The sequence below is a fragment of the Podarcis bocagei genome (assembly GCF_964188305.1).
Source record: "Podarcis bocagei genome assembly, chromosome: 3".
Classification (NCBI taxonomy): Eukaryota; Metazoa; Chordata; class Lepidosauria; order Squamata; family Lacertidae; genus Podarcis; species Podarcis bocagei.
In genome coordinates, this window is record NC_138127.1 from 62,256,006 (window position 1) to 62,279,282 (window position 23,277).

The 23,277-nt window shown below is 39.0% G+C and overlaps 1 protein-coding gene across 7 annotated transcripts in view; it reads right to left on the reverse strand.

Annotated features, from left to right (window-relative positions):
* Nucleotides 1–23,277, reverse strand: part of SIPA1L2 (signal induced proliferation associated 1 like 2) — an 87,172-nt gene that overhangs the window by 12,267 nt on the left and 51,628 nt on the right. For 4 of the 7 annotated variants that reach the window (XM_081186190.1, XM_081186193.1, XM_081186189.1 and 1 more), the window contains 11 exons: nucleotides 21,414–21,671; nucleotides 20,299–20,382; nucleotides 19,262–19,365; nucleotides 17,891–17,994; nucleotides 15,426–15,811; nucleotides 12,883–13,107; nucleotides 12,128–12,278; nucleotides 10,238–10,457; nucleotides 8,290–8,421; nucleotides 4,660–4,713; nucleotides 3,641–3,758 (listed from right to left, as the gene is read on the reverse strand). In XM_081186190.1, coding sequence (XP_081042316.1) covers nucleotides 3,641–3,758; nucleotides 4,660–4,713; nucleotides 8,290–8,421; nucleotides 10,238–10,457; nucleotides 12,128–12,278; nucleotides 12,883–13,107; nucleotides 15,426–15,811; nucleotides 17,891–17,994; nucleotides 19,262–19,365; nucleotides 20,299–20,382; nucleotides 21,414–21,671 — 1,836 coding nt within the window. The remainder of the gene's footprint in view (nucleotides 1–3,640; nucleotides 3,759–4,659; nucleotides 4,714–8,289; nucleotides 8,422–10,237; nucleotides 10,458–12,127; nucleotides 12,279–12,882; nucleotides 13,108–15,425; nucleotides 15,812–17,890; nucleotides 17,995–19,261; nucleotides 19,366–20,298; nucleotides 20,383–21,413; nucleotides 21,672–23,277) is intronic. The other 3 variants (XM_081186192.1, XM_081186194.1, XM_081186195.1) reach the window with 2 other exon arrangements.

A 23,277-nucleotide genomic window follows, 5' to 3' on the forward strand; every position in this document is an offset into this window, starting at 1 on the left:
TGATAAGATTTGAATCTTTAAAAAAAAAATTATGATGCCATCATGGGGATAAAGTATTGTATTTTAAATGACAGCTAAACAACTATTAAAATAAAATAGCTGCTTCATATAAATGGCTTCCCCTGCAGTAAGGTGTGTGTGTTGTTTGTTTTGGTGGCAGCCAGAACACTCCAGGATATCGGAGGCAGCTCCTGGTCTTTTTTAAAAGCCGGCAGATATTGAGAAAGGTATGAGAGCTGATTAAAATTTTAACAGACTTCAAATGAACAATATGATAAATTTAAAATATAGATTCTATGAATTCTGTTGCAGCAAATCTTTGGCAATCTTTCTTATAATCTTAATGCAGCAGTCAGAAAAATACAGTTGTTGTGGCAACTCATGAGGCAGGGAGGATCACTGAACAGTGATATAATGAGCCAAATTACCATTGCATGCAAGCTCCCTTTGGATTTTTATTCCTCTAGGGCAACTGGATTGTGGGGTTACGTTGTTTGTCTTGTCGTTTACTATTAAAATGCCTAAGCTGCACTAAGGTTGAATACAACTGGGCAGTGAACCTCTCCACCATTGCTCCCATTAACTTCCCTCTTGCCCCTACCAGAAATCTGAAACTTCAGAAATGTAAAGAAGTCCCTCATAAACCTTAATCTTTGTGTCAAGTGATTATTTTATGCTCTATTCCACTAAATGCCTAGAGTTTTTAGTAGTAAAATGTTGCACAATTGAACTGCAAAGTTGAAATGTAATTTAAGGCAGTGCTCAAATGATGGGGGAAGATAATTAGAGGGGGGCTTAATAAAATCCATGAGCCCTGCCTCAGAGATGGGGGAATGTGTGGTCCTTCAAAACTTTTTGGGTTGGAACTCCCATCATCCCTAACCATTAGCCATGCTCACTGGCACTGACAGAATCTAAAGTCATGTTCCCCATCCCTGCCCTACCCAATGATCCCTGCCAGTTTTAGACTCTCCCATTACAACCCACAAGATACATCCTGCCTCTGTTCCTACATGGATCTGTACAAATTATTCATACAAAATACATTCTGTTATAGAAGCAGGTAACAGGCCAAGAATTACAATCGTCTCCTCCTCAAGTGCACTGGAATTGGAGGGTTGTGTCTACATTTTATGAGGGGTTCTTAATGCCTGTTTTAATTTTTATTTATTAAAGCATTTCTTATGAGGTGTACATAAAAGCAATCCACAAAAAATGGGATAAGAAAAATGCATCATAAAACTGGGCACTACCTCAAAATGCATGCTGGAACAAGGAAGTCTTAGGCATGCACCTGACGTTCAGCAAATGAAGGTGCCTGTCTAATCTCAGGTGGAAGAGATTTCCAGAGGTTTGGGCCCACTACACTGAACACATGGCTTCTAGTAGTTATAAGCCATGCATCTGAGCCATGGGTGACTGTCAACAGGGACTCTCCCTAAGATCACTGATTGGACTGGGATATAGGAGATCAGACAGTCCTTAATATATTCTAGACCCAGGTTGTTAAGGGCCTTGTAAATTAATACAAGAAACTTGAACCTGGCCTGGTAATATGTGGGGAGCCAGTGCAAGCTTTTCAGAACTGAAGTTATGTGCTGGTAGTAGTCTGTACCTACCAACAGTTTAGCCACAGAAATTTGAATTAGCTGGAGCTTCTGAACCAGGCACAAGGGCAGCCTGGTGCAGAGTGCATTGCAACCATTGAAAGACTTGAGGTTACCAATGAATGAATCTTTGTATCCAGGCTATCTCTGTCCAAAATGGCTGCAGCTGGTGCACTAGCCAAATGTGGTAAAAGGAACTCCTATCCACTAAAGGTACCTGAACCTCAAGTGACAAAGTTAGATCCAGCAGCACCTCCAAACTACACAACTGTGTTTTTTTTATAGAGACAGCAAAAGTTGTATTATTATTATTATTATTATTATTATTATTATTATTATTATTATTATTATTATTAAATTTAATTTATATATACATGGAGTTTAACAACAACAACACTAGGCTATTGGAGTGGAGCCAAGTGGAAGACATTAAGCAATCATATGTGAACCCCCTTGAACCGACTCCTCTCTAGCCATGCCTTCTACTCCCCCCAATCTCCCCCAACCCTCTTCATCCGATTTCCTTCCCACACACATCTTTAAGCACCTCCTGCCACAATACACAACCACCCTAGGCTATCACAAGAATCTTAACACCAGCAATAATAATTAGACAGGTGCTAATTAATTTGCTTAAGCAACCACACTGTTCTTACCTGGGAAACAATCAAATTCCCCCCGCCTCTCACTCATGGGTACCAAACACACAGGACTGGGTGAGTCTCACACCCTGACCAGTCCTGGGATCACTAACATACAAGTATAGGCAAAAAGGCAATACAAACAATAATAACTCAGCACCACCATACCATTAATTTTTGCAGAGACTGAAACACACGCACCAAAAATCAAATAGGGTGGCTCCTTTTCACCAACCCCAAAGTGACAGCAACAGCTATTTTATAAAATCCTTAGACTAGCCAGGCCCTCCCACACAACTCTTAGTAGCAATAAACACAGTAGCTGAAAACAACTATCCAGCCAACCACTTCCCAACTATCCTGCCAACAACCGCAGCTCCCAGTCCAACTGGTAAGGACTCAAGAAACACAAAGGCTGGGGAAGTCATACAGTATATCTATCTACACACACACACACACACGTACGTCTGTTCTCTCAGTCCTGTGCTCCTTACCAGGAGATGTTAGTGCAAGGATGGGGAACCTCCAGCCCACAAAGCCATTTCTCCCAAACCATGCCGACCTGTCAAGCAGCTGGTGTCATTTATGACATCAACTGATGGCTAGGACTCAATTCTGCAATGTTGCAGGTGCTTGTCCCCAGCAGGAAACAGGTGACTGCAGCCAAAGGAGCAGAATTCTACCTCTGCTTAACAGCTGACAGGCAGAAGTTAAATCCTGCTCAGTTTCTTTCTTGGGAATAGGCACACACAGCTAAAGAAAGCAGCAGGGGGGGGGGAGAAACAGGTCTGCTTGCTTTCATAGCAGGTGCCTGTTCCCTATGGAAAGTTGTGTGCCACAAAAGAAAAGACGACCTGATTTTTAAAATTGCATTGCTACGTGAAGTCGCACCTCCCAGGAGGAGTGGGGAAAGAACCTCTTAAGGAAGGCTCAACCTGCAAAAGGGATTCTTCCCCCTCCCTTTCCCTGTGAGATGTGAGCTGAGGTTAAAGACTTTTCACTTTTGCCTGGCAGGCAGAGAACAGGCCTTTTAGATACACGTTTCCTTCTCTCTCCTTTCTGCTTTCTAGGCTAGCAACTCCTTCTCAGCCTTCCTCAAGTATTTTCCCCACCTCTTTTTGTTTTTTCATTTTAGCCGATGGGGAGCCTATGACTTCAGAATCTGAAGTGAGGTGAGACTCAACCTCTGAGCTGAAGCACAATATCTATCTCAAGTACTGAGGTAAGACAATCCCCTATCCAAGTCCTTGAAGATGTTCCAAGCCAAATACCCCCGCCCCCTGTATATAACCCTATCTATCATTCTGACTCTCTATTCATTCCAGGAGGAATGTTTTCAGGAATTTGTTCAATCATGTTTCCCCTCAAAGAAAAGAGGCAAGGTTTACATACCCAGTAGTGTCAATGAAGTCCTTTCCATTTGTTGGACTTGCGCCCAAGGCTTGATTACTCTCCAAGCTTTGCACATGCTGCATGTCATTCAAGGTGCAAAAAGATGCAACCCTTTGATCTGGAAGGGAAATAAATAAATAAACATCTAAAATGAAATGACTGTATAAAAATACTCTCAGCTTAAACAACCGGTGTTCTTTTATCCAATTCAGCTACAGACAAGAAACAAGTGTATATATTACAGGGAATCCGCCCCCCAATTCCCCCTGAATTTCCAACATAAAGCATCTGATAGCGAGACCACTATAGCCTCAGCTTTGCATATATCAACAAAACAAGACAGATTTGTTTTCACTAACTTATTTCAACAGAAATGTACAGAAAATCTGAGACCAAGACCAATTTCAAGCAAACTACTGTAATAGCAAATGCAGGCACTTAATGGGACAGAGGAAGATACATAATTCCATAAAAAGTTATGGAATGCAGTATAGCAAGGCACAGTTATTCTACCTGAACAGAATAATATGCAAATGCTACCATTATGACTATCGCCATACATTTACCAATCTTCCACATATATAATGTCTGCTGCTTCCTTTTAGGATTCTGGAATAAAATCTTTACCCAATGACTTGCAGAATACATGCTTGCCTTGTTTGGGAACAGAGTTTCTTTACTGAAGGACATGCAGTATGGCATACAAAAATATACCCAGTTCTAAAAGAAAATGAGTATGCCACACAAAAACTGGTATAGAACGTGAGTAAATCACGCTTTGAGGTTTTCCCCCCATGCAAACAGTTTATGCTGCAACAACAGAGATCATTCATTTATATATAGACTGTACTCAGATTTCTCTGGTCCACAGACTTCTGCTGGCCCTGACCATAACATGCCTTCCCCTCACATCTCGCAAAGCCCCAATGCTTGCATATAATCATGCAACCGTGCAAACATATAAAAGCATAAAGATAGGTTTTTTTTATAAGATTCAGCAGCCAACCCCAGACCATCACCTAGAAACGGAGTGTGATGACAGACTGGCCCAAGTTCTTCGTCAGAGTCAAAATCTGAAATAAGATTTAGAATGCTCCTATGAACAACAAAGTCCACTGAGCTAACTTTGGAATCATATAGCTGCAATCCTTATGAGACACAACAGTTATGGAATATTACTTAACATCAACTCCTATTGTGGGATCTTTGCTGATTTTCTCAAAACAGTAGTTTTCCTCATCAACTCACCCCACTGCTACATGTGCTAAGTCAAAAAAACGATTTTACTTTTCAGTAATAATGGCAGCATAATAGCTATCAGGATTTCCTCTTTCCAAAAGACAAACTATCCATATTCGTTATTATGCCCTGTAAGCATTATGGGACAAAAATAAAATTGCAGCTTGAAGCCTAGTTATCACTTTCCCTTTTCATGTCAATCTTTTAATTATGAAATAAAAGTAAATATTTGAATCTTTTCCTAAAAATGTTCCCTAGCAGATGATGGGAAATGATAGAGGAGACACAGCAGTTCATAAACATATGCAAAATTTGAATGCTAGACAGTCTTTTTCTTTCGCTTTCTTGGCAAGATAGCATGATGCATGGCAACCTTCAGATATGCTTGACTATAAATGTAATTTTACCAGGCTGCATGTAAAATACTGTATATTCCTAGTATATGCTTTCTTTTTCCTCTAGAGACTTTTGAATAGTAGATGTCCAGTGCCAAGGACTGTTGAAAGTCCTAGCAGCCAACCTTTAACACTTTTGTTTGATCTACAAAGGGGAAAAGTATAAAAATACAAACAGATGATACATCTGCAGACAACCAGAAGTAGCAAAAGTAAATACTAGAGAAGAAATGAGCAAAGGGTGATATTAAATTCTGGAGATACTAAATTTTGGAAAGACTGATTAAAAAATGTTAGACATGCAGTCAACGGGGCTCTTCTTATGTTCTTAATATGGCCAAAATACAAACATCTTTCTCAGAGTGTCTCAAGGCCTAAAAATGTCAGACACAGAGAAGAACAAGGAACATAATAATTTTTGACTTGCAATCTTGCAAATTTCCTCTGAAGAACTGAATACTGGCTGCTTTTGAAGACAGAATACAATTACTGATGTTATGGCTTTTTAAATGTAATAGCTTATCCAAGAAGAAAGAGCTATTGCAGATGGATTCCATCTCTGACAAAGGCAATACAGATCTAAGATGTTCATTCTGTCTCTCTCAAAGAGAATGAAATCATGGGAACGCATAACATATCAGGAATCTGAAATCCAGAAGGGAACTGAATGAACCAATGAACCAACATTAGACATGAACAATAATCCTTCTGATTAACAACATGTACACCAGGCCCTTGGATCCTGTTTGTGAGCAGAGGCCTCTATTCTGTCCTTCAGCATATAAATAGAGATCTGAATTATGCCAGCCATTTTTTTTAAAAGTATGGTATTAACAGATACCTTTGTTATACCTAGAACAGGAATACTGGTTCTGCAAAAAAATATAACTGCTGAAAACAGTAGTCAGCTATGCAAGCAGAGATGTGCTGATCACTGTTACAAACTGGAAGAAGCAAATAATGAAAATTTATGCGAAGACATTTGAAGGTCTACAAAATAAAAGTTCAGAAACCAGCTGTTAGATCACATTTATGTCAATCATTATAACAGAGGTTAGCTTCAAGTCAACTGAAGTACACCTATAGTAGATCCATTGTCTTTGTCAAACTGTTTCGGCTAACATGCTCTGTAAAGTTTAGTCCTAACTTTGATTTTATGTTTTTATTAATGCAGTGCTCTAACAATGTAACATCCTGTTCTTAAACATGTGTTCTGGCACAGTTTTAATGCTTTGCTAGGATAACAGGTCTTCTGATGTTGAGGTGGCAACCATAAACCAGAGCTATTGTGATGTAGTGAATAGTGTGAACCTTTGAAAACCTGGGTTCCAATCCCTGAACATTGGGCTAGCCACAGTCTCTGACAGCCTAACTCCCTCCCTGCCCCCCCCCCGCCACGGGTTCCTTGTAGAAAGAAAATTGGGAGAAAACCTTTGTATACTGCCCTGAGGTCCTTTGAAGATGGAAGTGTTAAAAAGTTCAAAGAAAGAATAAGCATGTGTTCCATATGCATGATGACTTAGAATTCGGCTTTCAATAGTATACATCCTTTAACGATCAACTTTATTATTCTTATTCTTTAAAAAAGATACATCTATTTTCTTTCCCCAGGTTCTTTTTACTAAAGCTATTCGTTCATAATTGTTTCCAATGTTTACACTACAATTCTAAACATACTATCAGAGCAATCCTTTGTATGTTTACTGACTGTTCAGTGGTATTTACTCACTTGTAACTAAGCATAAGATTGCAGTCTTAGCTACGTTGAAGCTCAAGCGGATTTCCAAACACACACTATGAAACACAGTAGAGTTTTTTTAATTTCCATTATGTACTAAACTGCACAGGTTTATTTATGGTATTGCATCCATGAAAAACAGCAGTGACAATAACTACTACAGTTGTCTGAAGGAATCAGAAAAGTCTTCTATCTCCAACATTTTGAATATGAATAAAATAAGGGCTGGAGAGATCCAGATTCAACTCTCTACTCAGCTTTGAACCTCACTCAGGGTGGGGGAGTACCTTTGGGCCAATTACTGTCTCTCACTCTAATGTATTTCACATAGTTGTTATGAGGATAAAATGGAGGATTGGGAAGGGGGGGGGGTAGAAAAGGAAGTCCTCTTGCATGAGCTGAGCTCCACTTGTTCAAATAACCTCCACCAAGTTTGGCAATTCCCCGACACCCAATTACAGTTTCACATGCTACAGTCTAGAACATTTGGGAGGGTCTACCAAACTTCTGAAAATATTCTGGAGGTGGCAGGGGTTGAAGGAAGCAACACTGGGGCAGAAAAGTCTTTGTGTAAATAACTTTGATGGGGCTACACTCTGAATGAGTGAATACATAGCTTGGGGGTACTCCTGGATCCTTTGCTGTTACTTCAAGCTCAGGTGGCCTCAGTGGCACAGAGTGCCTTCCATCACTTTTGGGTGGTGGCCCAGCTGCACCCTTATTTGGACAGGGACCAGTGCTTTTTTCAGGGGTACTCAAGGGTATGCAGCATCAGCACCTCTTTTGTTGTTGTTATAAAGTGTGGCACTTACTGTAACAACTTCATGTTGAGTATTTATTATATATTTTACCTATTTTACTAGGAAAAAAGCACTGATAGGGACAGCCTAACTTATGTCATATATGCTTTGGTAACCTCTAGGTTAGATTATTGCATTATATAGGCTTCTGTAGGCACTTCAATAAATTCATCTAGTGAGGAATTCAGGGGCCAGGTTGCTCACCGGGGCAAGACTGTTTGAGTATATTACACCAATCCTGCTCTGACTGCACTTGATATTAATTAGTTGCTGGGCCCAATTCAAAGTGCTGGTTTTGACATAAAGTCTTAAATGGCTCAAGGATACCTCAAGGCCCAGCTCTCTCCATATGAACCTACTCAAGGGTGCATGTGCAGGACTGCCAATAGCTAGGGGTAATGAATCATGTTACAACAAGCATTGGACTTTAATTTCTACTAACTACACGTGCAGCGGTTGCAGAAATTCTTACAGTACCTTCAAATGCTTGTGCAGCATCTACAAGGTGAGACCAGTCTAATCCTGTTGCTGTATCTGGAAGGGGCATCAACCCAGGATCATTGAATCTTGATTTGTCAGATAAAGACCCGTCTGAGAACCAAAACTCATCTAAATTAAGAAGCAGAATCAGAAGCTATCTTCAGGACAATGTTTCAACAGGTTAGAAAATGAATAATTACAATATTTAAAATGTTTTATTTTTTATGGACTGTGTATATGCCATAGCATTTTATAGTTTTTAATTAGGTCATCATAGATGTTATGCTTTTAATACAATGTGAACACTTTGGGAGTGTCTGACCTGAAAGCAGGGCTATGACTGTTCCAAAATCAGAAAATATGTACACACAGTATCAGGCCATCGATATGCTACAAAGTGTATTTAGCTAATGATTACCACTCTAAAATAAATGTTTTTCGTTTATGAATCACTTCTCACTGTATATTTTAAAGTGATCAATTAAAACATACAAAAACAATTTCAAATCCAACACAGATACCGACTGGGACCAAAATTGCCACTCTTAAAAGGCTTCTTGAAAAAGGAAGGCTTTCAATAGGCACCAAAACTACAACACAGATGGAACTTGTTTGATATGTAATGGGAAGGAGTTTGAACAGCTAAGTGGCAGCAGCCTGATCCTTACCTAAGACTGAACAAGCTTCCTAGTGATCAGTTGGATATGAATGAGACAATATTTTAGTTTATGCTGATAGTTTCGAAATCTTGTTTGGAAAACCTTACTTCTAGCTTCCATCCCTCCAAATAGCAATCCCAGCTTTGATGAACCGACCCTAACCATAGGAGCCAACTCCTAGGGGCCAAGATCTCTTCAGCTCCAATAAAATATTTGAGGGGGCCAAAGGCCCCCAAAGTTGATGGGCATTGCCATTAAAACAGCGTGTATGTCTTGTGATCAATTATGTGGGGCAGGGCTTACTTGCTCCCCCCCCTCAATATTTTATTTAAGTTGGCACCTCTGACCCAAACTCATCTGTTTACTGGTCCTGATCTCTAACAATGGTAAAAGATTGGGTGGGCATTATTTGCTGCTCGAGTTCCTTGGTTTTTGTGTGAGAAGCTGCACCACTTCCAGGAGATGTAAGAGAGCCAAAGTTTGTTGCCCCACTCTGGGTGCTGCAAGGTCTTCTGAATGGAAGACTTGCCATTCTGGTGTTGGGAGATGTAGATTTTTGTTTTACTGCTGTCCTCCCTGTGGAGATAAACTTCCCTGGTGCTGATGGCAGTGATCTCAGCCTGGACCAGGTACTGTGTGTGCTCCTTCCCCTACCCTTGATTGAACTAACCACGGTTATGGGTTATGTCTGAACCAGCATAATTTATTTCTTAAGACTAATTAGCCTCTTAAACTTTGGTTGCAAACAAGATTCAAACCTGGGATTTAAGTCTTGTTTATGATAGGAATCTCAGTTACTGTTAGACATTATTAAGATTCATAGTATCTTTTTCAAGCCGTATTCCACGCTCCCCTATTACATGATTTGATTAGCAAAAAGCACAATACATTGTAATTACCTCGCAGATAACAGAATTAAGAATAAAGATTACAGACTGAATAGAGGAGCAGAAAGAAGAATCTAAGCAAAAATGTGAAAACAGTCTGAATGAAACCATCTGACCACTCTTGCCATCTTTTGTAGCTGAGGCCCCTTCCCAGAGGGATTTTGTCAACTAGCATTGGACTTGTGTTCATACACAATGCCCGAAGTTCAAGCTCTGCCATCTTCAGGTAGGGCTGTGAAAGAAACCCGGAGAGCTGATCCCAGGTGAACAACTCTGAACTGCTCCTGGTCAGTACTGAAATAGAGGAACTAATGGTTCAATTTGGTTCCTACATTCTGTTTAGAAGATCTACCTTCAATTGCACAGTATCAAATGAGACAGTGTTTAACACACACTTACGTCGTAGGTGTCCAGTACCAGTGGTTAAGCTTGTTCTAGGAGGTAAGGTGCTGTGATATGGTGGTGTAGTACTGAACAAAATATCATTTGGCAAAGCTTGATCTAGCATTGAGCTCCGCGAGCTAGCATATGAAGATCCTCTCCGATTGCTACATATGCTCTCATCAGAAAGAGTGCGGTAAAGCGTCTTCCTTGGAGATAGGTTCCCGTAAAATGAAAACTATGTTTTTTCAAAAATATAAATTAGAAAATATGTTCCATCATCATTATCATCATCACTATTATTAATTTATTCATTTATATACGGTTTAATTGGTGAGGTGGCGTCTAATGATTGCTCTAATAGTTCATTCTGTTGATAAGTCTTACCCACTATAGTACACTAACATCAATCATTGTGGGTTATCTGGCATTTTAGCAAAATTACTGGATTATTAGATTTTCTTCCGACATACAAGCATTCATCATAATGAATTATTACTTACTGAAATGTTGTATTAACTCCAGAGTAATAAATGAAACCTCTAGCTTTCTGAAGGTAATAGTTGCAAGAATTCTTTGAAATCCTTCTAAAACTGTTAATGTGTAGTCTTGATTTAAAGACTGTTCTAATATCTACCGTAATCCAAGTCATTAGCTATATATAGACTCCAAAATATAACTTGGATTAAACCAATTATCTTTTACTTCTCATTTACAGAAAGTCCCTTGATCCTTCCAGGGTCCCTCTGATGGAAGGAGGTGGCAATTTTCACTGATTCCCCTTTATGCCAGGACTGGGGAAGTTTTCTAGCCCCAAGGGCCAGACTGTTATGTTCTTCCCCCCCCCCTTGCTGCCTTTGTTTGACAGGTGAGTGGAACCAAACACCTGAGAGCAGAATCATGGCAGGTGAAATCCCAAAGCTAGGAAATTCTTGGAATGGAAGCATACAGCCAAACTGAGCAAAATTCAACCCCACCCTCCTGTTCAGCAGACGATGCCACGAGTGACGAAAGCTAATAGGTAGAAGGGTATGTTTTGGGTAAAATGGCTTCACAGGCTGGAGGTTCCCTACCTCTGCTTTAGGACATCAACCAAGTTCTCTTAAACCCATTTCAGGTATTACTTAACCAGTATGATCACTACACAATATGGAAAGTGGATTATTGGAAATGGTTCCCATGTGGTTCAGGCTGACTTCCCTCACCTTCCCCCTCAGGTTTATATACTGTCACTAAAGTTATATCTAAAAGAATTTGTTAGTTGCTTTACCTTTCCCAGGGCAACCCAAAGCAGCTTACAACCAACCAAACAGACAGTTATTTCATGATAGCCTCTAAGCTTATTTTCTGGATAGCTCTCAAACCTCTCCAGAAATGCCAGTCCAATCCTCTATACTTAAAATACACTTCAAAGAATGTGTTTAAAATGTTTAAGTTACAGCATCCTAGCTCATCCATCAGATTTAACCATAGTCCAAATGTGGAAGTTCAACACTTCTGAAAGTATTCTGAAAGTATTTTCAGAAAATTCCATCCCAAATGAGAATCTATACATAGCAACTTAAAAGCAGGGGTGGCTAACCTGTGGACCTTGAAATGTTGCTTGACTACAACTCCCACCATCCCTAACCATTGGCCATGCTGGCTGGAGCTCATGGGAGTTGGAGACCAACAAAATTTGGAGTCTCAGGGCAGCCACCCCTGCCTTAAAGTGAAGAGCTTTCAGGTTAAATATACCAAACCTCCTGACTATAACCATACCACGCTTCATGCGTATTAGTATTACAAGCTCTATACTCTCTCTCATTTACAGCTCTTTTTAGAACTTATCTATATATCAAGCAGTGCTCCCACCACCATAACTGCCCCTAACGGTTACACAGAGACAAAGAAAAAACAGCAGCTAACCTTTCTTCTGCCTTCCTCCACAGAGATGTTGTCTGGCATCATCAACTTCAGAAACTCTTCTTTTGATAAGACTCGCTGACTTTCAGAAACTGTATTCCTTATAGAGGCCTGAAGCTGACTTGATGATAGGCCCTCAACATCACTATACATTCTGTAGAAACAATTTGTTCTTTACAATTAGAGGGAATGTTGCAAAGTTGTTAACGCTCTAAAATGATGATCAAAACTGACACTAAAACCACAGTAACATCATTCATTAAAAGTTCCAATAAAGTTTTTTTTGTTTGTTTTTTAAAGTTGGGTTCCAACATGGAGGAGAAAACACACAACCCAATTCCTTTTTGTTCCTGGATTATTATTAAATAAAAAAATAACAAAGCACACATTCATGTTGAGTACAGATTAGGTTACTAGTAATAAAGCATGACATTCCTTATACATTTATGTAATTATATTATTAGAGCATGTTTTGTTATTAGCAGAAATTTTGCAAAGCTGTTTTGGATAAGAAATCAACAGCACATAAAAATGTATAAAACAAACTGAAATATTCAACTGTACACTTTCCTTCTACATAGTGATTTAGAATTTTGATTTCATGCCATATTGATAGAAAGCAGCTAACTTTGTCTGGCCTTTCCCTGCTTCTTCCTAGTCTGGGATTATACATCATCTACCCTGCATTTCCTTTCATGATTTAGGCTCTCCTCATCCACACAGACTTTTCTTCCCCAAGAAAACAAACTCTCCCTTACTCTTGGCATTCCGAAGCTTCAGACTCCTCAGGTGTAGGGCTACCTTCTGACTTTTTCCAGCCAATGACATATTTGCTTATAGCTCCTTGTCGAGGGTAGCATTTTGCTATGGAGCCGGAGATCTGTTGACTGCAATTTTGTGACACTATGTACACTTTGGACGTATCTAATGATCCACTGCTTTTAGGGCCATGTGTGGAAGGACTTCCTGAATGATGTGACCCACTAGAAGAGAGGAAAACACAGAAAACAAAATACACAGTGAAGTACATGAGGAAATATGTGACAGGAAAATATGTCACATACATTTTTTAAAATCTTAAGTCTTCTCAAAAGGACAGAAGTCAGTCATATTTAATGCTATTTGCTTTCTTTGTCCAATTAAAATTAAATACTTTAAAGTCATCCTGGCTTCACTGGATGTATTTATAGAAATTCATAATTTCCCCATTACAGCTGATAGGAAATTTATTTTGAAAATGTATGCTGTACAATACTCAAGGCAGTATCCATTAAAAATAAATGGATTAGAAATATAACTTAAAACAAGAAAAGTGTAGAGAAAAACACAACAACAATAAAATCCAGCAAAATGGATGAAGCCACTATTAAGACCAGTACATGCTGGAATACCTAGGTAAATAAAAAACAATTCTCCTACTACCAAAAGGATATCAAGGATGGCACCAGATGACCTTCCATGGGGAGGATATAACATAGTGTTAAGTTGTGGGTGAACATATCAGATGGCACGGCGATTCTTCAAACAGCTCTTGTTTATTCACAGGCCAGAACAGAACTGAACTGAAGGGTTCAGCCAGCCTGCTTATATAGAGCTCCACTACAATGCAACTGTAACACTTTCTGTAACTATTCAATCACTGAACGTCACTTTCAATCCCTTATTTGCATATGTGGACCTGAGTGAAAACTATCTACAGTATCCCCCTGCTGCAGGGTGAGAACTTCAGTACATAACACATAGGTTGCTACAACCAAAAGCCCCACTTCCTGGATCAGCTATATAATTTATTTCAAGAGGCGTGGAATCCAGAGAATGGCCTCAGATAATGACCACTGTGTTTGAGAGTGTTATTCTTTGGCTAGGCTGTGCCCAATCAATTTTAAAGTACATTTTGTTATAGATTATAAAGCATTACTACATATGTCCCACCTTTCTTCAATTTAACTCAATGCTTAAAACACACCAGTATCAGATAAACTATTCAAAAATATACCCAAACATTGCTGTAAGAGGCCTTTCAAACATCATAGTTTAAACTGACATTTCAGCAAGAAAGATGAACACACACATGGAATTCCTATATTTCTGTGGGTTTTATTCTATTTAGCTGAAAGTTTTTATGTTCTTACTTCACTGCCATCTTCTACAGCTTAGTTAAGTTGAAACTGAAACTACAGAGACCAGATGTACAAAGACATTTAGTACAGAACTTGAAGTGACAGGATTTCAAGTGCCGAGTTGGTTTGTTTGCAAATGTTTTGTATTTCAGAAAAGTAAAAAATAGGAACAATTTCCGCTGGTTAAGTTCTTAAACCCTTAAAAACTCTAAATGTGGAAATCCCAACACACTTTTTAGAAAGTCTTGTTCTGTTCCACTCAAAGGACATATGCTTTTACTCAGTATTGCAAATCACTACCATCCTAAACCAGCCCCACTTGTTCACAAAACAAAGGTAAAATATGTACACACATTTGAGTGTCACGTTCTTTTCAGTGTCAACATTTTATGCAAAAGTCATGGAGCACTCCATGAACTGAAAGAGCGTGTGGTAGGGCTACAGGGCTTGGTCCAACTTACTGTCACTTTCATGCAGGCTAGCCTTGTCCAACACTGTCACACTCCCCTGATGCCAGCACATTCAAATGATGTCAGAAGGTCTACATAAGTACATCTGTGGCGGCAGTGGGTGGAGCTAGACCACACAGCCATGCACTCACCCAAGCTCTCTTTCAATGCATAGAGGGGTTCATGTGCACTCCCCCCCCCCCCAAGATTGCAATAGGCTATATATGCTGGGATAATACAAAGGGTTTTGCAGATTTAAAAAGTGTAATGTAATTTACAGCTTTCATAATTGAAACATTAGTGGTAGGGGGATATCTAGTTCAATCTTCTGCCACATGGGAAGACTATCCACTCAACAGTGTCCACATATAAAATCATGTTATCTAAATTATGTTGTTGAACAAGCAGAGACTTGGCATACAGCAAAGAAAACAGGTCACATGCTATTATGCAATTGCATGGAATATACAGCTCTACACAATATTGCATATTCTTCTCCTTTTATAGTTTTACTGTCAAGCACATGAAGGCAGTTCGTAAGGAAAGTGCCATTTTAGTCTTTCCTCCTCTGTTCTGAAATGTAACATTGTTGAAATGAGGCTTTATAAAAGCACTCATGTAAAATGTAATGTTAATAGCAAAAAAAGAAAAGAAAAAAGGGGTAAATCTACGCTTTAACTCAGAACTATCCATCACAGAATTGTGGAGCTGGAATCTTGGGGGATTGCTTACCTGGAATGTGAAGATATTTCACTGAGGTCTCCCATGCTACCATCACCTGTATGACTGCTAGAAATGGCAGAAGCATAGCTGTGAACAGCATACATTTTAGTCTCATCATCTGGTCCAGGAGTTTCAGATGATTCAGCCCACTGATCAGTCCGGTTATGTATCCCTGACCGGCTTCCAGCCAGGTGCAAAGGAGCCAAAATTGGAGCAGGCATACAAGGAGCTGTATCAATCCCACTGTCAGTAGAAGCCCCTTTAATGTATGTTAATCCAAGCAAGTCAGTGTCCATTAGGTCTTCGGAGCCAAAGTGCTTATCATCACTGTTGCTGGATGTATTACTTGACAGGGTATTACTGCTGGAATGGCTGGAACAGTTTTTGTCTCCAATCTTAATAAGAAACATTTTACAATACAGTTTTACTTTCTCTTATTCACAGTTTCATCAGTCAAAGAAGCAAGCAGCTGCCTCACTACTTGTTGGAAGTGCCAAATAAAAATGAAGCAGATATAATGAATAATGCTAACAGCATAAACTTGTAATATGGATAAAATAATTAGTATTTTGATTAACACATGCTCAAATGCATCTTGGTGGTGGTGGATTTTTTTGAGTGACTTTTTGAATTAACACTTTTTGCTTATTGCATGATTTAATGGATATGCCATTATCACTTGTATTTTTAATTTTTTTAATCATTTGTAAGCTGCTTCAGGACTCTGGCTACGGGAAGCAAAGAACAAATTTAACAAACTAAAGTAAAAACAGGATGGGAAATAATTTGCCCATTGTATAGAAGATTCCACTGTGCAGAGTGAATTGTGTTCAGTTCAGAATAAATGTTATAACATAGTTTTAAATTAAATCCCTAACACGTCATATTACATCAGCAAATGTCCATTTTGTTATAAGAGAACCTCAACATGTTTGCAAGTAATTGAACACAAGATGAACTATTTTAAGAAAAAGACCAGCATCAGCCTCTGCATTTGCCCCTCCTGATGCTGGGCAAGCAAAGGACAGCGAAACCCAAACTGTTCTCACCTTCTCTTCCCCACTTCGCCATAACAAGCAAAATATGCAAGATTCAAAATCAAGAAATACAGATAAAGTCAACAATATCAGTTCCTCTTGTATTGAGGAAAGTCAATGTTTAAAAGGGTGTAAGTGAGGAAAGGGAAAGGGATTTAAAATGCCTGTGTCATATTAAAAAATAGCCAGCACATATCCACCTAAATGTGTATGTATGCAGAAACATAGGATAAGACACAGGATAACCTTGTGCCAATGTTGCTCCCTCAGGTGGCTTAGCTAACCAGTGCTGTTTCGATCCTAAAATCATCCTTCAGTCATGAAGATGTGCTGTGACCAGCACTGGTTTTGTCCGGACAGAGTGTGGGAATCAAATCTGCTGAAATAGTAGATTTGATGATTGCTCTTTTGTTTTACTGACAAAAAGGCGATGAACATTTGCTAGCTGCAACACGGGGGAGGGACTGCTTATGCATATGAACTAGAGGAAAGCGAAGAATTTGGCTTGGCATAGTTCCCTTGTCATTTAATTTACCACAAAAGTGATATTTGTGCACAAACAGGCTCTATTTTCCAAATCTCACACTTCAGTTCTCACATTATTTAATTCAGCTGGAAATAATTGTTTCTTAACATCAGGTCACCACCACCACCACACAAATTAACAGGAACAAGCATAACAATATATTCTTATTAGATGCATTCTTTAAATGTGAAATTTCCCCTAAATAAAAGAAGTGCAATTGCTGGTAATTAAAACAGATGCTTATCCCTCACAATATGACAAGAAATGGCAATGTATGAATGTCGCTTGAATACAATAGGAAATGTATTCAGGACTATGCAAGTCAATGTAAATTACGTTCTAATCAGACACCAGAGTGATGCTTACATGAAGCTTTAATCCATGCAGTGCCCTAGAAACCTGCACATGCCCTTTATAATGAGATTGTTTGAGGTCACTGCCAGAAAGAATACTTGAAACTACTTCTGCATCAGTAATGCTTATTAGTTGTGCACACACTTTAGAAAAAATTTCAAGAAAGACTCTGGCAATTTATTCCACAACTGAGATTGTAACACTGGCAGATACAACTGGATGGCCTCTTTTCCATTCAATTTTACAGTTTTTCAGTTATTCCATTAAAATGATAGGATGCAAAACAATGCCAAACAGAACTGTAGGACATAGCAAGATACAGAAATAAATGTATTAACCCCCAATAGCTCATTCATCTTGCAGGATAGTTTACCATCTGTAATTTGTACTTCCCATTTCTATATGGGAAAGCAGGGACCAAACATACACTTTCAATCAAGTTGGTGGCTCAAATGCAACCAGCTATTTGCACAGCTCTCCCAACTTTTGCAACAGAGACTGTGCCCACATATTTGGAAAGATTCCTAATTTGGGAAACCCTAAGAAAAAAGACTTACATGAGAAAATTTGTTTGGTGAATCCTTGCCACTGTTCTCTTTCTGTAAAGCGCGGTCTTTATAGGAACTCAAGACTTTGGTTGATGGTGCATGCCACTTGGTTTCTGCCATAAATAATTATGTGTTTTAATTTCTAAACGCACAAAACATATTGTACAATGAAAAGAAGCTCACAACTTAATGCTATATGCATCAGGTTGAAACAGTGATGTTCTTTGAAATTTCCTAGAGCAGAGAGTTTACTCTTGCCCATCATCTTAAAAGATAATTAAACTGATGTCTATACAGCTTACTAAATGAGAGTTCTGAATAAGAAGGGCCTGTTTGTACATGTCCTTTTGCTGTGTTATTTCTACAAAACATGGAAATGCAAGCACAATGCAAAATCAATACACACATCCTCTTAATGTTCTGATGATCAAAAAACAGAGGGAGATAAACAGTATCATTTTAAAAGGAGTCATCCCAGTAGCTTTGAGGAAAAAGTAATTTAGCTTGTATGTGGATAAAAAAATATCTTAAAACTCTCTGCAAACAACAAATGTGATGAGATACATATGCAGCTGATTCTAGTCTTTATTCAAGAGAGTACTAAGCGCAGGTGCACAAGACTGTGTGAAAATATGGTAGAAAATGGTGTGTGCAAGGATGTTTGCAATTATATGAGGAAGACAAACAGGGAAATGGGAATATAAAAAGAGAGAAAGGAAGTAGCAGAACTGTATTAGAAAAAACAACCTTGTGGAACCATATACACATTTAGCTGCAGCAAAAGCTCCCGATCATACCACAGCACTAATTCTTGTAAGTTCCACATAAGGACAAAAAAGGTACCTGATAACTATAAATCTTGAGATTTAGCATGAGTGAATCTGTATTTTCAGCAATCACACTCTCACATGAAGAAAAATCCTCTGTAGGTTTACACACAAATATGCAAATCTCATATGGGTGGAATCAGGTTTTGGAAGAGAGATAGCCTTGATTGGCCTGGTGGAGGATTTATACCAGGAGCTGGGCAAGGAGAGTGCTGGTTCTTGACCTCTCGCTAGCTTCCAATACTATCAACCATGGCATCCTTCTAGATCACTGAGCTGGGATGAGACTTGGAGAAAATGTCCTTCTTGGCCAGATTTCAAAATGTGCCAGTGGGAATAATCGTTGGGATATAATTGTGTCATAGGGCTGATATTCTCAACCATGTTGTTTAACATTTACATAAAATGGCTAGGGAAGATTTCCAAAGGTTTTGCATTTGTTACCATCAGTATATGCCAGTGATAGTTTAAGATAGTTTATAATGCAAAACATTATACAAGTGGAAAACAAACCAGCAAAGCTGTGATTAAAGTGAAACAGAATAATAATTACCATTGGGATGCCTGGTCGCTTCCAAAGATTCTTCATGTTCTCTGCCTCCTTCACTCTCCAGTGGACCTGAACCCTGGTGATCATGAAGTAAAGGGGACTGGCACCTATTAACAAAGAAAGAAATTGTTGCTTTCCCCTGCTCACTAGGAAAGCTTCTCATCCAGTTTATAAAATCCCTGCTGTAAAATGGCATAACTATATATTTTCAGTATTGACAACTGGTAAGCAAAGAAGAGTAAGACATTCCACAGTAGTTAGAACAATTTAAATATATTCTGCTTAAGTTATTATTTATCTAAGACTTATACACAAAGTTGCCCAAATATAGCTGCTGATACCCCTGCTCAACACATTAGCTCTTATGTTGATTTCTTTTTTAAGTGGGTAGTTTTGTTACAAGCTGAACCGCTTTCACTTGAGCAAAGCAGGGTACCAGTTTTTCACTAATCAGGTCTACCCAACCTAGCCCACTCCCCCCCCCACCCAAAGCCAAATGCTGCTCCAAAAGCGTCTCCTGAGGGTTGGGAGACCCTCTTGAACAGTATGAGATATGACACAGGGGGCTGCAATTGCTATAGGGGACTAGTGAAAAACAGCTCCCTCTTCTTGTGCTAGTTGATGCACTTCCACTAGCAAACAGACACCACTAGATACCACCACCACTCAGCTATGTATGGATTGCCTGCAAGCCTTCAGAGATGGGGCAGATTGACTACAGCAGCACATGCCATATTTACTTGAATCTAATGCGCCATCGAATCTAATGCACACCTCAGTTTTCAGAACCTTGAAACCAAAAGAAGTATTTGCTGGTGAATGTAAATGTGCCATCAAATCTAATGCGCACCTTAATTTTCACAATGTAATTTGGCCAAAAAAGGTGAGCATTAGAATCAAGTAAATACGGTAATTAAATTATTATCTTTACAAAGCCACCTATGAAACATTCTACAACAGCCGGTTGGATAGTCCACACGTAAATTAGCTTCTACAGTTACTGTTCATAAAAAGGGATTCAGATGTAAAGAAACAAATACCCATCATATCCCACTTGGTGTCTCCACTGACTACTCCCACTTGGTCCTGGGTCACTGGAGGATGATTGGTTGCTCGGTGAACTTCTGAAATAGTGACTCAAGTAATTAACCATGTACACAGATCTGTGATGCTTCAACAACAATCAATTTTTGAGATAAATTCCTAATGAAATTAGAAATACAGACAACAATATGAAGACATTGGAATAGTTTTTGTGAAATTTAAACCATTTTTAGATGCGGGGACATCTAATGATATGCAGCCTCTCTTCATCCCCACTTCAGTAGCCCTACAATCTGCTCTGGAGGGGCCTGCAACGAGGGAGCAAGAGAATGGTGAGGTCTGCTCGTGTGATACTGGATGTTTCCTACAGTCTGCACATTTTCGCATAGTGACCACAATTCAGCACTTTTTAAAGTACATATAGATCAATCCTTGCAAGCAATAGTGTCTTTGGGCTCATCCGCACTTCCATTTGTCCTGTGATTTCTAGGTACGGGCCTGAGAGGGGATTTTTTTTTTGTCCAGCCCCTTTCCCCTGGAAAAACCCGCTGCCTACTACTGAATTGGAACAAACGTCAATTGGGTTTTCATTTAACTTTTAAGTCATTTCAGTTTTTAAACAAAGACATCATTCCACAAATATCCATTTGCTCTTGGACGTTTATAGCCATGTTCTATTGATGTTACAAATATAATAAAACTCTCTTGGAATGAGATGAAAGTATTAACCTGCAAGCAACTAATTTCATTTTTTTAAATGCTTGTAGCTCTTATTCAGAAGTTCTTATTTTATTGGCCGACTACCACAGTGGCCGAAATTGCCTGGTACCTAGCCTTTATATTCCATTATAAATAGAGAGGAGGGTGTGAGTTTTAATGTCGTCTACCTTTTAAAGTATCATTAGCACTGACCATTGTTTCAAGAAGGATTAGTGGAGGTGAACACTAAGCTCACTGCAGCTCAAATCTGTTAAAACCTTGTCCAGTAGTATATGAATGAGGTTTAAAAAGAAAACAGCTTTTAAAAAATCACTTCATACCAAAGACCAGAAAGGTTTACTAATAAAGCACTAAGAAAATACAGGAATTAATAACAGAGAGAACATATTACCTCGCACCATCTGGCAGCTTTCTGTCAAATGAAGTACTGCGAGGAATGGCTGTTTGCGCCTGCTGGAGAAGCTGCTGGCACTGCAATCTATCAGATGTTCCTAGGATTGGAGAGGCACGAGAAAGAGGCTGCCCTGCAGGAGCTGGCACCCGATGCCAAGTAGTATTCCTCCTGAAAGGGGTTTTATACTCACATGGGGTGCCTTCACTGTCAAGTTTGTACTCCACCATGGGAATTCGACACAGTTCTGAGCAACCCCTGCAGTATACATAGACATAATAATCTTTGAGTCCTGTAGAGATACAGCCCATCATTTTTAAAAAAAGAAATATAGCATGTGCATGTCATTAAATGATATGATTATATTATATCAATTATATCATATTATGAAATATGACCCATCATCAGTACTCTTACACTAGATTATGTAAAATTTAAGTTGTCAAGAGATAAAACTGAATGCAAAGCAGCTTTTCCATTCCAAGGAAAACCTGCCTGTTGAACATGCCGCTAGTATCCCTGGTGTCCAAGATATCTAAGAGTAAACAAGGAAGACTTCAGTGGGGTTGAGGGGTTATTTTATTACCCACAAGTTCACTGATGGCCCAACTAGAGGATACATTAGCTCCATATCTGTGTTGTTTAAGTGCAGAGAACTATTTTTTTAAACACATACTCCCTGCCCAGGTGGCCAAGCATATTAAGACCCTATTATGGAGTAAGGGGGCTTTAACCCTTTAGCCTCCTTATGGTACCAATTCAGACCACATTGGGAAGGAAAATATGCTGAACATGTCAATAGAACAGGTATAAAGCCTGGGAATAGATTAAGCTAGCAAATTAGCTATCCCTCCTGTTCACTGGACATATGCCTGTGGTTGTGAAATGCAGTGACAGAAGCTTGATCTGGATATGGGGTAACAAAACTTAGGGCAGTGGTGTCTTTAACATTTTGTCAAGCACAGAAGGTGGGAAACCAGACACACATAATCTATTATAATTTGTCCCAGTTGCTGATTGTGGACTGGAGTTTTAACCTTTATAGAAAAGTATCGGAAAGAAAATCATGTGAGAAAATTTTTGGATGTGGAGAGTACTCTTTTTCCATAGACAGATAACTTGGAAAACCTTGTAAGTTTCATGATCATGTCTTCATTTTAGGATTTCCATCATAAGCGATGTCCACTAGTATTGTCTCTAAGTCCCCTGCTGTCATATTTTCTGGTCTCTGAAGGAAAGGTAGTTGAAGAGCAAAACAGTGTTTTTGCCATGAGAAGTAAAGTGAATTCCTTGTTGTTTGGGTGGTAGAGTCATAAACATTGTACAATTCAGATAGTTGGGCATCAAACAGGACAACATGATATATATGGGATCAGTTATAAGGCAAGTCATGACATCATATGAATTTTAGAACCTGTGATGACTTCCTTGTCTCTGGTCTCTTGAATCAGGGTTTAAGATGTGATCTAGTATGTTGTATATCCCCCCATGAACAAATATTTCGCAGCACAGACCTGTCTTTACAAAGGAAAGGAAAGGAGTCTTTCACAAGAGGGTTCTATGTTCATATTTAAGAGATTATGTGTTTATATTAAGGTCAGTTTTAGTTTTAAACCAATTCCCAAATGAATAGTTGAGTTAGCCTGTTCTTGCAAAAAAGAGTCTTACGGCACCTTGAGCCTTTGATGTTTTGCAATAACCTTCATGGTTTCAACCACATTATTTTTAGAAGAGAAACAGATTATAGACTGAACTTTTTAAAAATGTAAGATTACACTTTTATCCATTTTTATTCACCTTGGTTGGAAGTAGTAAAAAAACAGTGGACTCTGGGGAAAGCTATACTCAGTCCAGTCTGCTAAGA